The sequence below is a fragment of the Eubalaena glacialis genome, chromosome 1 (assembly GCF_028564815.1).
Source record: "Eubalaena glacialis isolate mEubGla1 chromosome 1, mEubGla1.1.hap2.+ XY, whole genome shotgun sequence".
In the NCBI taxonomy this organism is placed as follows: domain Eukaryota; kingdom Metazoa; phylum Chordata; class Mammalia; order Artiodactyla; family Balaenidae; genus Eubalaena; species Eubalaena glacialis.
Window position 1 is genome coordinate 189,748,700 of NC_083716.1, and position 14,475 is coordinate 189,763,174.

The 14,475-nt window shown below is 31.8% G+C and overlaps 1 protein-coding gene across 2 annotated transcripts in view; it reads right to left on the minus strand.

Annotated features, from left to right (window-relative positions):
• Positions 1 to 14,475, minus strand: part of NCKAP1 (NCK associated protein 1) — a 102,507-nt gene that overhangs the window by 82,729 nt on the left and 5,303 nt on the right. For both annotated transcript variants that reach the window (XM_061185639.1, XM_061185632.1), the window contains exon 2: positions 3,285 to 3,395. In XM_061185639.1, coding sequence (XP_061041622.1) covers positions 3,285 to 3,395 — 111 coding nt within the window. The remainder of the gene's footprint in view (positions 1 to 3,284; positions 3,396 to 14,475) is intronic.

Sequence of the window (14,475 nt, forward strand, 5' to 3'; positions counted from 1 at the left end):
CATATTAGACACTCAATTAAGTGTCTGTTATAATTATAAAACTGGATGGCTTTTATTCATATGAATTTTACTTAATCAACCTGCTTTGAAGCGTATAGGGCATTTAGTTCAACACCATGACCCAGGCAAAATCACATTCAGACTCTCCCTAAGTCCAGAATTGGGGGGAAAAGTTTGTAAGTTTATAACTGGTCACAAAGGGGCCTAAGCAAGACAGTAAAAGTGACTCGACAGAGTCCAACATCATCACTTATTGAAGCGATGTTAGGAACCAATTCTGCTATTAGTTGGCACTGCCTTCCTTCATTGTATACTAGATATCTGTGCTTCCAGCTTCTACTGGATTTAAAACTATAGGAGCTGGAAGCAGGAGCAGTTACTAAAGAAACAATCAAAAATCACAATTTTTTGGCTGCAAAATAAGACTGGCTTTTTTGTAAGGATCTATTTTAGAAACTTGAAAGCAAAAATTTTGCTGAATTTTTCACTGAAACAATCTTAATTTTTGTGACTGCCTTTTCTGAAATTGGGGACAAGTGGTGCTTGTATAACATAGATCAAAACAAAAAAGTGCTAACCAGTAATCTCCTTGATCCCTGAGATAAAGTAAGCATGGTCTGAAGCATGTATTTATACAATGGCCCAAAGAATAAGAAAAGAGTAAGGAATAAGAAAGAAAAAAACCAACTGTGATATCATTGATATCATACCATTTCTTCAGTGTGCTTTAGTAGCCAGAAATCTGCAAGCTCCTATCAATACGAGATGCTACTGTCATTCCCTGTCCTTAACCTTCTATTAACTATTTCTCTAGAATTAAAAATAACAATAAAACTAAACTCCTCACTTCTCATTTCCTAACCCAAACTGGCTAGGAACTTCTCAAAGGATTTTAGCAGGCCCAAATCAAAACTAAGATCACAAAACTTCACAAATACTCAAAAACTACACAGTACTTCAGCAGGTTAAAAAAAAAAAAAAAAGAATAGCATTACATAGAATAGTTGTAAAGACCATATGACAGAACTCAGACTTTGCAAACAAAACAACCAGAGTACATTCTACAAGTAGTCATAACATTCAACAACGTTGTATAATTGATTTTATAGGTTAAACATAGAATTATCACATGACCCAGCAATTCCACTCCTAGGTATATATCCAAGAGAAATAAAAAACATATGTCCACATAACTTTTACACAAATATTCATAGCAGCATTATTCATAATAGTCAAAAAAGCAGAAACAACTCAAGCATCCATCAACTGATGAATGGATAAATAAAATGTGATATACCCACACAATGGAATATTTTTTGGCAATAAAAAGAAATGAAGTACTGATACAAGCTACAACTTGAATAAACTGAAAACATTACACTAAGTGAAAGAAGCCAGTCAAAAAAGACATGTTATTTGACTCTATATAAAATCTCCAGGATAGGCAGGCATACAGAAAGCAGATTCGTGTTTGCCTAGGGTTGAGGGCGGGGGAGGGTGGATGTTGGCAGGAGTGACTGCTATTAGGTCTGGGCTTTCCTTGGGGGATGATGAAAATGTTCTAAAATTGACTGTGGCATTGGATGCACAACTCTGTGGAGATACTAAAAACCATTGAATTGTATACTTTAAATGGGTGACCTTCATGCTATGTAAATCATATTGCAATAAAGCTGTTATTTAAAAAATCAATTTTGTACTGCAAAAGTTGAAAAGGCAAGTAAAACTATTAAAAAACAAACAAGCAAAAAAAACCCAACAGCATTATTGTAAACAGCTTGCCCAGCAAATCAAGAACAAAGATTCTCCATTTATTCTTTAACAAAAAATTTTACTGTTATGAAACAGTGAATATATATTTAATCAGATCTTGCTAATTTTCTAAGAAAATGCTCATTCTCACACAGAAATTTACATATATATGTATACAAATTAAACTGAAAAGATTCTCTGAAGAGCTCATATCACAGAGATTTTGAGCCATGAGAAAGAGAAGTGTATATGAAATTAAATGTAAGACAGATTTTATTATAAAATCTCTTTAATTTAGAGTGAGTACATAATCTCTCAGATGAGTTAGCTAATTAATGTCAATAACTAAAAAAAGAGTTCTCCACACAAATAACAGTGTTCTTAAGGATGTGTGCTTTGAATCACTCACTTGTAATCAGGAACTAATTGTGATACCTTAATATACCAATGATAAAACACAATCTTCTGTGAAACAAAGAAAGACTTCTATTAACCCATACTCACAAAAAACATAAAAACTTTTTAAAATTAATTCTTTAAAAAGCACTTTATCAGATGTATTTTGTTAATTCTGACTGGTATTTTTCCTCTACATTAAAATATTTTTAAGTGAAAGACGAATCAACAGGCTAATACAAATCTTCAATGAACATACATGATTTGAGGAAACCAAAAGATGACAAAATATTTCTTAAGCAGAGCTTCTTAAAAGTAGGGAAATCACATGTAAGAGGAAATTTCTAGACTAAGTTTGTACATTAAGAAAAAGAGATAGCAAGAATTATAACATAAGATCATCAAAGAAAAAAAATAAAGGAAAAAGAGAAGACATGCAGAAAGATTCCAAGTCAACAAAATTTAAATGAAAAGGCCACAGCAAGGTGAAAAATAACCCCAATTTCCTAAAATTAGTTATTCATAGCAGTTATTATAAGTAATTACCAAAAGATATGTGAACATATTGGGAAGACTCTAAATATTTCAATAAAGTACTATGAAAAATTTTCCCATCTGAGAAAAGTAATATGGGATAATAAAGATCCTTAACACCATCAGCTTGTTATATTATTTTTCAAAAATGTTTTTCTCAATTATAGAAAAAACTAGAGAAACAAATACATTTTAAAGTTAAACACAGCTAATTACTAAAAACAATACAAGCCCTATGAAGACATTTTCTAACTTCAAGACAAAGTTAAGTCTATAACTATAAGAAAAAACTCCCCAACTAGTCATGCAAATATTTGAAATACACATGTATCTATTACCTTATTCTTTGTTGCAATTTGAAAGGTAGTAAGTGTATATAAGAAATTAAGATCATATGTTTTCTATAATAAAATGGCAATGTAGCTCAGTCATTTTTTTTTCCAGTTTCAGAGATAAGAATATTATCTCTAAAAGCCCTTAATCAATGTATGCAATTTGTATGTCTAAATATAAAGAAGTAGATAAATAATAGCTACTTCAAGCATTATACTGACCACTACAGATGGCTAAAATAAAGTAATATAAAAATTTAAATGACTTACATTGTTGTTGCGGGTTTCTACAGCAGGGAATTTTCTGACTATGAATTTCACAGCAGATTCCAGGTTTTTGTCAATAAGGTAGGATGGTTTTGCCTTGGGGTCTCCACAAGCCTATAAAACAACAGTAATAAAAGTGAAATGCATCCTTCTTCTAAAACCAAGGAATAATAGCAAATCTGTAACCAGAAATTAAGGAGATATTTGTTTTTGGTGAGCAGGTGACAAAATGAATAGGCAAAGTGCAGGGACTGTCACAGCTGAAATATGCAATGGGAGACAGTACAGAGATGTTCTTCTACTGAAAAAAATGCATGGAAAGTTTCAAAGCAGTTAGCGCAGAACAGCAGTGAAGGAAAAAGCTCAAACCTAAAAAAAAAGAAAAAGAAAAAAAAAATTCTTGGTTTGAGGTAGGATTGTATTCATTTGAAGCTATTAAAATATTACAAAATTAAATATTCAGTAGAGTACTGGAAATGTTTCTTTCTACGTGTTATATAATAAAAGCTTATGTTTAAATGTCTCTTCCAAAATGTTTTCCTCATTCACTTTAAACATTTTAATACAAGAGCCCTAGTTCAAAAGAAGTGGAAGCTGCTAAAATTGTCTTTACAGCACTAAAGCTGTGTTGCCTGTTCCTCCGAACATCTGAGTTACATTGTTTTCCATCATACCAGCAGCACTTCAAACAATGAAATCTACATCTATTCTATATTTCTTAAGCACAGAACCAATGGAAATGTTTACATTTTGACCACATCAGCAGTACAGCATTCTCTCTAGTAAACTGTAAAGCATTGTACAAATGTAAGGTATTATTATTAGAAAGAACTTTTTATCTGAACTATTAGCAATACAGAATAATCTTCAATACTGTTCAGTTTCATTCTGTGACATTTAATTAACTGCTTTCTAGTGAGATGCTATTTCTTAGGGAATTACTAAAATTATAACATTCTTACTTAACTTCTTTTTATTGCATTTTAAAGAGGATGTGTCCTTTGAAAAGTTAACTATTGTGTGAAGAAATACAGTTTTGCAATTTAATGTTTTTTATCATTTACTATGGCTATGTTGTGGATTGCAGAAAGAGAAGTTATGAAACATGAAACTGATCTGAAAGCGGGCAAGCGGGCAGAGGGAAGGTGAAAAGCTTTGCAAACCTTCCAAACTTGTCCTTGCTGGGGAAGCATTGTAATAAAAAGAGAGAAAATTACTTGTAAACAATGATTGTCAAACTATGACATACGTTTCAGTAGAGAACTTATGCACTGCAGACTATGAATAACAAAGCAAGATGAGAACTATATGGTGCTATAATTTTAAAGGTATTTTAAGTAGCAAGTTTTAGTATACAATAGATTTATAAAGTTTATATTATTTATATATATTTAAATACTACTGTGTAGGTGTACAACCATGTCAGTTTCTTGGTGCTCTTTCTAAATCAACTTAAAATAATACTAGAAGGAAAAATAAAGACTACATGCAACTATAAAAACAGGAGCAAAACCATCAGTGAAATTTTACATACCTTAAAAAGAAACGGTAGCCAAGAATAGAAATAAATCGTTATTGGATGACTTTTGCACTTCAGCTCAAATTAAAACTATTTTTCAAATACCAACTAACTCCTTTCCAAGCCAAAGTATAAAAATCAATGCAAAACATTCCTATATTTTCCAAATGGAAATAGGAATGCAATAAGAATTATCTTAATTCTCAAACATAATTAGATAAGAAATTTAGAACTTTGTAATCCTTAACCACACCGATAAAAGGCTATTTTGTAAATTCCATTTCAACATTATAAATATTAAAATATATCTGACTTTTCCTCAGAGTAGACTATCATTTGCTTAAAATATTATTTCTCATAAATTAATCTTCCAATTAATCTACTTCCCCCAAAATATTATACTATAAAATAAGAATAACTAAGAACCACATAACTAAGAATTTGTCCCAGTAGAAATAGTTACATATTAGCATTTCCTTATATCAATGATAAAATGAAAAGCAAGTTTCATAAACATGCCTGAGGCAGTGCAGAATCCCAAAGTGATTCCAAATTCTTTTTAAATGATATGTATTATCTTTCATACTCTAATTACTTAAAAATTCAGTTATCCATCCTAACAATATTAGTGCAATCAACAAATGAAAATATGATAGACTATCATACCCATTTCCAATGATCACAAATTTTATTATGTAAGAATTTAATCAAGTAATTAAACATATATCTATATATGAATGGCTCTTATTACACTGAAAACATAAAGAATGGAATTTCATTTCAGTGGAAAAATAAATGGTTATATCGTCTTTCCTTGGAATTAATTTACCTTTTTCCACACTACTCAGTGAGCCATATCTAAACAAACTACACTGGGAGGCAGTATGCCATAAAGATTAAGAATACAGACTCTGGAATAAGACTGGCTGAATTTCAATTTTCATCACTTACTATCCATCGAACCTTGACTATATTACATAACATCTCCTAATCTCAGTTTCTTCACGTGTAAATGGGGAAATCAGTACTTACCTCATAGAGTAATTATGAGGATTAGAAGAGAGATAGATAAGCCATGTACAGTGTTTAGCAAAAGGACTGGCACATAGTGCTCTAAAAATGTTAACTGTTGTGAACAATAGCTATAATTATAATTATCTAAAAGTCTCATATGAATAGTAACCACAGAATAGTCTTTATCAGAGTATACAGAACTAGTAATAATGACTACAACTCCTTCCTCCAATCACTTATTTCTTTATTTACTCCAAGTCTAGACATACCAAATTTGTTTTACTTATAGAAAAAGATTAGCCTAGTAGTTAAAAACATGGATATAGGCTGTCCATGTTCAAATCCTGGCTCCTAACTGTAACATAACCAAGTGATTTTCTGTGCCTCAGGTTCTTCATCTGTTAATTAGGTGATAATAATTACAATGTACCCAAAAAGGTTTTCAGCCCATTACATGAGTGTCTGTATGTGTGTACATGAGCAGAATTCTTAAAGGTATCTGGTATACCAGAAGCACTCAAAAAATGCCAATAAAAAATATAAGATTAATAGACACTATACAGAAGTGTGAAGAAGTTATGAAACTTTTTTATAGGTTTTATTTTTTTCTGAAATCAACCTACTTGATTTATTTACTTAACACCAATACAGACACTTGCAAATACTCAGGCCAAAAAAAAAAAAAAAAAGTGCAAGAAAAAAGTAAAACCTAACTAAAAGTACCTAGGTAATAACAGTATCCTCAGTTTATGGGTTCGAGTACTGAGGCTTAGGTTAAGCAACTTGCCTAAGGTCATCTAGGTGAGTACATCTTGGCAAAGAGCCATACTGAATAATTCAGTTAAGAAGAATGTCCTACTATACTGAAAGAGTACAGCAAAATTCCAACTAACCAGATGTCTCATTTTATAAAGATTAATCTTCTTTCCCACTCTAACTCAAAAATTTCATTTTGATGACATTGAGGACAAAGGAATCATAAGATAACAACTTATATTTTAAGAACACAGCCTGCAGTTGATACACCTAAAACCCTATCCTACTGCAGTAACAATATTACACAAAATTAATCTTTCATTCTTAAAAGTATCGCCCTTTGAAATACCACATTTAAGAAAATAATATAGACTACTATATTTAGTTATCAATACATTTTAGACTAATACATTCCAGAAACGCTACCAAAAAGATTGAATCAAAAGGTTTAACAAATTACCAATTCAATTAAATAAAACTCTTGAGTACTTCTAACCTGCAAACCGCCACCCCCGCCCCCCCCACCCCCGAAAAAAAGAAAAGGTGAGTAGAGGGCAAAACTGTGTCTAAACCCCTGAATCTTAATAGCCCTACAATAAAAGGTTTTTTGCATAATTGGCTAAAAGGGCTATTTCACCAGACAAAAAGGAAACTATATCTGAACTACAGAATTTTTTTAAAAAGCACCACACTAAAACCTTATGTTTTACTTTATCTTGACTCAGCATGATTTCATAATGCATAAAATACTATAATTTAAAATCCCAGAAGATCTAAGCAAACTTAAATATTTATATACTTAAATTTCCAGTTTTCAGAATTGGAACTTTATTTCCCATGAATATTCTAATTATCTTTAAATTCAACAAAGTTAAGACTAATGTGGCAGATAAAATTACACAAGTGTTAAAGGAAATACTGTTAAACATAATAATTAACAACTCCTGTCTCTAAGTGGATCACAGCCCATATGACCTTAGGCAAGTTGCTTAACCTAAGCCTCAGTACTCTAACCCATAAACTGAGGATACTATTATCACTTACTTCATAGGGTAGATTGTTCAGATTTTTAAAAGACAAAATGCACATAAAGTGCTTCATTTCAGGTGCCTGGCACACAAGTACTTATAAGTTTTAAACAATTACCTTCTATTTTTTTAAATAAAACGTTTCAAAACACCTGGATATCTATAGTGAGTTCCCAATTATCAAAATAAGATTTTCCATTTAACCAATTCAATGTCAGTATTGTCAATTCAGTATTTCCTAATTCGTTTTTTCACAAAACACAAATATAACATTATTACCCAAAATAAAGAACAAAGATGTTTCAGAAAACCACATAATATTTTATTCAGGGCACAAAATAAACATCTTTGATTAGAAACCTCAAAATCAGATTTCATGTAATTTTAAATATGACTTTAAAACAAATCTTTCTGCCAATCTACCACCAAAATTCCTTCCCAAGGCCTTTCCTCAGATTGTCACAATATAGATTACGTACCACAGCTTAACTTCATATGGTTAATGTTACGTATTTTTTCAAGAACTGCCATACCACAATGTTAAAAATATATATAGGGCTTCCCTGGTGGCTCAGTGGTTGAGAATCCGCCTGCCAATGCAGGGGACACGGGTTCGAGCCCTGGTCTGGGAAGATCCCACATGCCGCGGAGCAACTGGGCCCGTGAGCCACAATTACTGAGCCTGCGCTACTGGAGCCTGTGCTCCGCAACAAGAGAGGCCGCGATAGTGAAAGGCCCGCGCACAGCGATGAAGAGTGGCCCCCACTTGCCACAACTAGAGAAAGCCCTCGCACAGAAATGAAGACCCAACACAGCCATAAATAAATAAATAAATAAATAAAATTAAAAAAAAAAAAAAAGAAAGAAAGAAAAATATCCCCCAGGAATCTGAAAACAAAGACTAGATTCCAAAATAATTACTGTGAATGTATAGGGAGCATATCTCTTTAAAAAAAAAAAAAAAAGAGTACAAAGTTAAAAAAAAATATATATATATATAGATAGAAATAGTCCTCTCTCTATTCATAAGAGATTAAGCAACAATCATGAAAAAGGAAAACAATAAAGACACAAGAGTAGAGAGTAAAAGGAACATTTACTGGGCAGCTGTTGCGTGCAAAACACCTTTGTTTAGAAATTATCTAAACCATCACTCAACAGAGAGGAAAGGAGCATCCGAAATTCAGTGACTTGCTCAGGGTTTTACAGTTATTAACTCTGAGTACCCAAAGATTCCAAAACACTAAAAACACTTATTTAAAAACATATGCTCCAACTTCCCTGGTGGCGCAGTGGTTAAGAATCCACCTGCCAATGCAGGGAACACGGGTTCAAACCCTGGTCCGGGAAGATCCCACATGCCGCAGAGCAACTAAGCCCGTGCACCACAACTACTGAAGCCGCACACCTAGAGCCCGTGCTCCGCAACAAGAGAAGCCACCACAATGGGAAGCCCACGCACCGCAACGAAGAGCAGTCCCTGCCCGCCGCAACTAGAGAAAGCCCACGCACAGCAACGAAGACCCAACATGGCCAAAGATATAAATAAATAAATAAATAAATAAAATTAAATAAATAAATAAATAAAAACATATGCTCCCAGCTCAATATCAAAAAAACAAACCCCAATCAAAAAATGGACAGGAGATCGAAATAGACATTTCTCCAAAGAAGACATACAGATGGCCAAAAAGCACAGGAAAAGATGCTCAACATCACTAATTATTAGAGAAATGCAAATCAAAACTACAATGAGGTATCACCTCACACCGGTCAGAATGGCCACCATCAAAAAATCTACAAACAATAAATGCTGGAGAGGGTGTGGAGAAAAGGGAACCCTCCTACACTGTTGGTGGGAATGTCAATTGGTACAGCCACTATGGAGAACAGTATGGAGGTTCCTTAAAAAACTAAAAACAGAGCTACCATATGATCTAGCAATCCCACTCCTGCACATATATCCGGAGAAAACCATAATTCAAAAAGATACATGTACCTCAATGTTCACTGCAGCACTACTCACAATAGCCAGGACATGGAAGCAACCTAAATGTCCATCAACAGAGGAATGCATAAAGAAGAAGTGGTACATATATATGATGGAATATTACTCAGTCATAAAAAAGAACAAAATAATGCCATTTGCAGTGACATGGATGGACCCAGAGACTGTCATACTGAGTGAAGTAAGACAAAGATATGGTATCAAATATCGTATGATATCGCTTATATGTGGAATCTAAAAAAACGGTACAAATGAACCTATTTACAAAACAGAAATAAAGTCACAGATGTAGAAAACAAACTTATGGTTACCAAGGGGGAAGGGAGGGAGGGATAAATTGGGAGACTGGGATTGACATATACACACTACTATATATAAAATAAATAACTAAAAAGAACCTACTGTATAGCACAGGGAACTTTACTCAATACTCTGCAATAACCTATATGGGAAAAGAATCTTAAAAAGAGTGGATATATGTGTATGTAAAACTGATTCACTTTGCTGTACAGCAGAAACTAACACAATATTGTAAATCAACTATACTCCAATAAAATTAATTAAAAATACATAAATAAATTTAAAAAATAAAAATATATGCTCCCAAAAATTTATATAAAAATAGTTCCATTCTTTCAATACCTCAGCTGCTCAAAACTTTTATTGGAGTAATCACTATTAAAGGAAAATTCCGATTATTTCGATAAGTTTTATTTTTTAATTTCTAGTCTAACTCAGCAATAAAACACATTCCTTTGCCAAAATACTATAGAACAAAACGACTTCTTTTAATACAATAACTTAATTGAAAAGACCATGAACAAAATCCCAGGGATCAGAGTGAGAATGCTATTTTTGAGAGCACAGGAAAGAAATCAGCCTGATCTGAATATCAGGAAAGAGGAGAAAAATACAAAATGTGACCAATTTATGCTAGAAAGAGGAATTTAACTTTTACTCAATAAACAAGAAATAATAAACCTGTTTTAAAGCAGGTTTTGCAAAACTGAAGGCATAAAGGGACAAAGATTCTCCCTTGAGTCTTCAGCAAACTGAAATTAATGCCTAGAGGAAAAATGGACATCACCCAATAAGATCATGGACCGTAAAAGGAACTTGTGTATAATTCTTTTATTTTCTAATTTTAAAAATAATGAAATACGGTGTGAAATTTTCCAGTAAGTACTGGAAAATCTATCAAGACCAAAACAAGCTTCAAATTCTATTATTACTGATTAATTTTCCATTTTTTCCCCTCATTTGTATCACCTATATTTTGGCCAACCAATCTGCTTTCAATTTCTCCCTTGAGCTGGGGTAGGTGAAAAAAAAAAGGAAGGAAAAAAAAGTAACCCACTTCTACAGTTTGGATTAAAAGGTTGATAGGAAAGTATACTGAAATTATTAGAAATGCTTTAAAATTAATGTAATTTTATACATTACCTCTAAATTAGAGTCAACAGTAGCAGATTTAAAGGTATATAAATTATGATTACTGTTTCCTAAGCACAGGTTCTGGGAAAACCATAAACTTAAGAAATATTTCAATGAATTATATATTTCAAAATTCATTGTTAAAAATTTTAATGACTCAAATAAAAGTTACTAATTACCATTCAATTCTCAAGAAGATGTCTATGTCCTTGTTGTTCTCATTTTTCAGCTTCTCATATACAGAAACATTTCAGTTTATAAAACAAAGGCATTCTGTTACAGTTATTTAAAAGTGTTATATGTGGTCACATTTTTACTACTCTAAAGAAGTTGCTCTTTAAAGGACTGCTGAGAAACATACTTCTGAAGTACAAATAGTTATTTTGTATTAGCAGTAAGTAGATATCAAACTATAATATCAGACAGTAAAAAGGAATAATTAAGAAATGTTTCCTAAAGGTGGTCTTGAGCTGGATTAATAGGAAAAAATGAACACTTAGTAAATGTCCACTATGTTTCAAGCCCCAGAAATAGAACTAATAGCTAACATTTATTCACTTCTTACTCTTGTGCCAGGCACTACACTAGCACTTTATGTGAATTAACTCATTTAATTGTCAACCTTATAAGGCTAATTAAAGAGTATTCCACAAATGTGGGAAAACTGGAATATCTATCTAAGATTGCAAGAATTAGAATCAATAAGACTAATACGGCTTAGAAAACCAAAAAATATAACTTGAAGCATAAGAGAAGCTGAGAGCAAATAAGTACCCTATAGATGGTTTTGCTAGTATAGGGTCTACGTGCAGCTTAGCATTACAGAAATTTAGTTATCCCCAAAAAACAAAATTAAATTATTATAGCGAACGATTATCAGAAAAAGAAATCAGAAGTATTAAGAAGTTACACTTTACTTATTTTAGTGGTTCTTAACATCAGAACCACTTCAGGGGCTTTTTCTTATTCAGTAGGTTTGGGTCATGACCCAGAACTATGTATTTTTAAAAACCTTCTAAAATGATTATATTGTGTATCCCTGACTAAGAACCACTGGTCCCCTCAATTTCTAAATAAAGAAACCCTAATTCAGAAAGACTAAACAACTTGTCCAAAGTAAAAAAAAAAAAAAAAGGATCAGAGCTTTACCTAGAATCTAGCCCTCTCAATCCACAGAGTATGCTACAAGTATGAGAAAATAACAGAGAAGTTTAGAGGCTATATGCCAGCAAGAAGGACATTAGATATTACCAGGGGATTTTATAACTTTATATTTTGTATCTTTATATACTCCACTGAAAAAATGTCTGAAATCTTGAATAATGACTGCCTGGCTACTCCTTGTCACTGCCCAGCTAAAGTTCCTATTCATACTTCAAAACCAAGCACAAAAGTCACTAACTCTTGTTCCCATCTCTCCCAGACAGGAATCTTTAACTCCCTTCTCAAGACACCCACAACCACACTTAAACACTGCATTTTAGTTAGTTATCTATACATCTCTCTCACCCACTACAATATGAATTTCTTGGCCTTGGAAACTGTATCTTAATGTATCTGTTTCCCCAGTGTCCAGGAAGACATTCAATAAATGAAGAGTAAATGAATGAATGAAAAAGAAACTCTCAGTTTTTGGTACTAACTAAAAGAATAGTTCATGTGACTTATAAAATAGTTTTAAAGACACAGGTTTATTACTGTCAAGTACCTAAAATAATCAACTATGCAATAAGAAAGTATTTTCCAGTACAGGCTCTTTTACTTAAAACAAGAGATTCCTTCGAAACCTTTAACCCATTATACATTTCAAAATTCATTATTAAAAATGTTAAAGATTCAAATAAAAGTTACTAATTACCATTCAATTCTCAAGAAGTTTATGTCGCTGCAAATGGAGTTGAACAACATAGACAAACTAACAATTGAAGAGCTTATTAAGTTTAATTTATTTAAGTAAAACATTTCAGTACAATAGTATGTGACAAAATGATTAAGGAGGAGATTCTCTCATCACTGTCAGATTAAGTAAATCAAAATCTAATAATTACAGTACTGCAAACTCCTAATAGGATCAAAATTAAGAAGATTTTACTACATTTACTAATAAAGACAATATTAAAAACAGTCAACAGAAAAACATGCCTTGGGAATAGAAAAGAATATTGCTATTTTTGTAAACTCCAAGACAGAAAGAAACAAACTTACTGGTTACACTTTCTTAATTGCATTTCTTATAATTCATGCAGGGTTTTTCAATGAAAAAAGTGTTACCATTTGACTTCAGGAATCAAAATGTAAAATGAAAAAAGTATATTTAAAATCTCAAAATTAAAGATAGAATATCTTCAGTGAGGAAATGATTGTATGCGTCCTTAAAATTAAGGAAGATAAATGCTATTTCACTGTTTCTTTGAGTTTACACCTTCCTTTCTGCTTTATATATATTCTACCCCCAGTTTAAAGCAAAATTTCCTGTTAGTTTTCTTAGTATTACTTGTATGGTCAGTTCTTTCAGTTTGTATATTTTAATATGTCATGAACTAAATATTAGAAATAATCACAAAGGAAAAATGCATATAATATGAAAAGTAAATACAAAATACATGTCCTCAAAAATGCTAATAAACTGAATTTTAAATTTCCTAATTCTAAACTATTTCTCATTTTAATACATTACGAAGCTAAACAGAAGTCTTTAATAATCACTGGTATACTGATAATTATGATCTCAATGATCTTTTCATAACAAATCCGTACAAAGTTCATACAAAAGTAGTCTAAGAGGAAAATTATTTCTGTAATATAACTGCATATTTCTTTAAGGTTATTGTGTGTTAAAAATCTAATTATATCTACCACGAAAATTTCACTAATGACTATAAATCTAATGGCAAAAATAAATTAAGAGCTCAGACTTAGGGGTTAAGAAAGAAAGGTGCCAATCCAAATTCTTATTTTTTAAGAGTAAAGCTTGGGCAAATTTAATTCTCTAAATTCAATTGCTTTATCTATAGAATAGGTACCTACATCACAGATCTACGAAGAAATAAAAAAAATTTTTTTTTAATTTAGCATATAATAGTCTCAATAAATAGCAGCTAGCATTACTTTTATTACACATTTTGTTGAACAATAAAGAGATAAAACTATTTAGTTCTAACATATAAAATGTACGTCTACTGAACGTGATCTGAAATTATTGTTAGAATTTTACTTAACAGTAACACTGCTAGTAAATTATCAAAGAATACAAATTAAATTTTTAATCATCCTAGCCAGTTAAGGACAAGAATTTTCAACACTGACACACTTTCTCATCTGGCTCCCCTCATTTTTAACATATTGGATGTAGCTAGCTAAATATGTCCATCCCTGTAATTTTCTTAAAATATAAGTATACAAGCAATAGATTAAGAACTCTAATTTCATTGATAT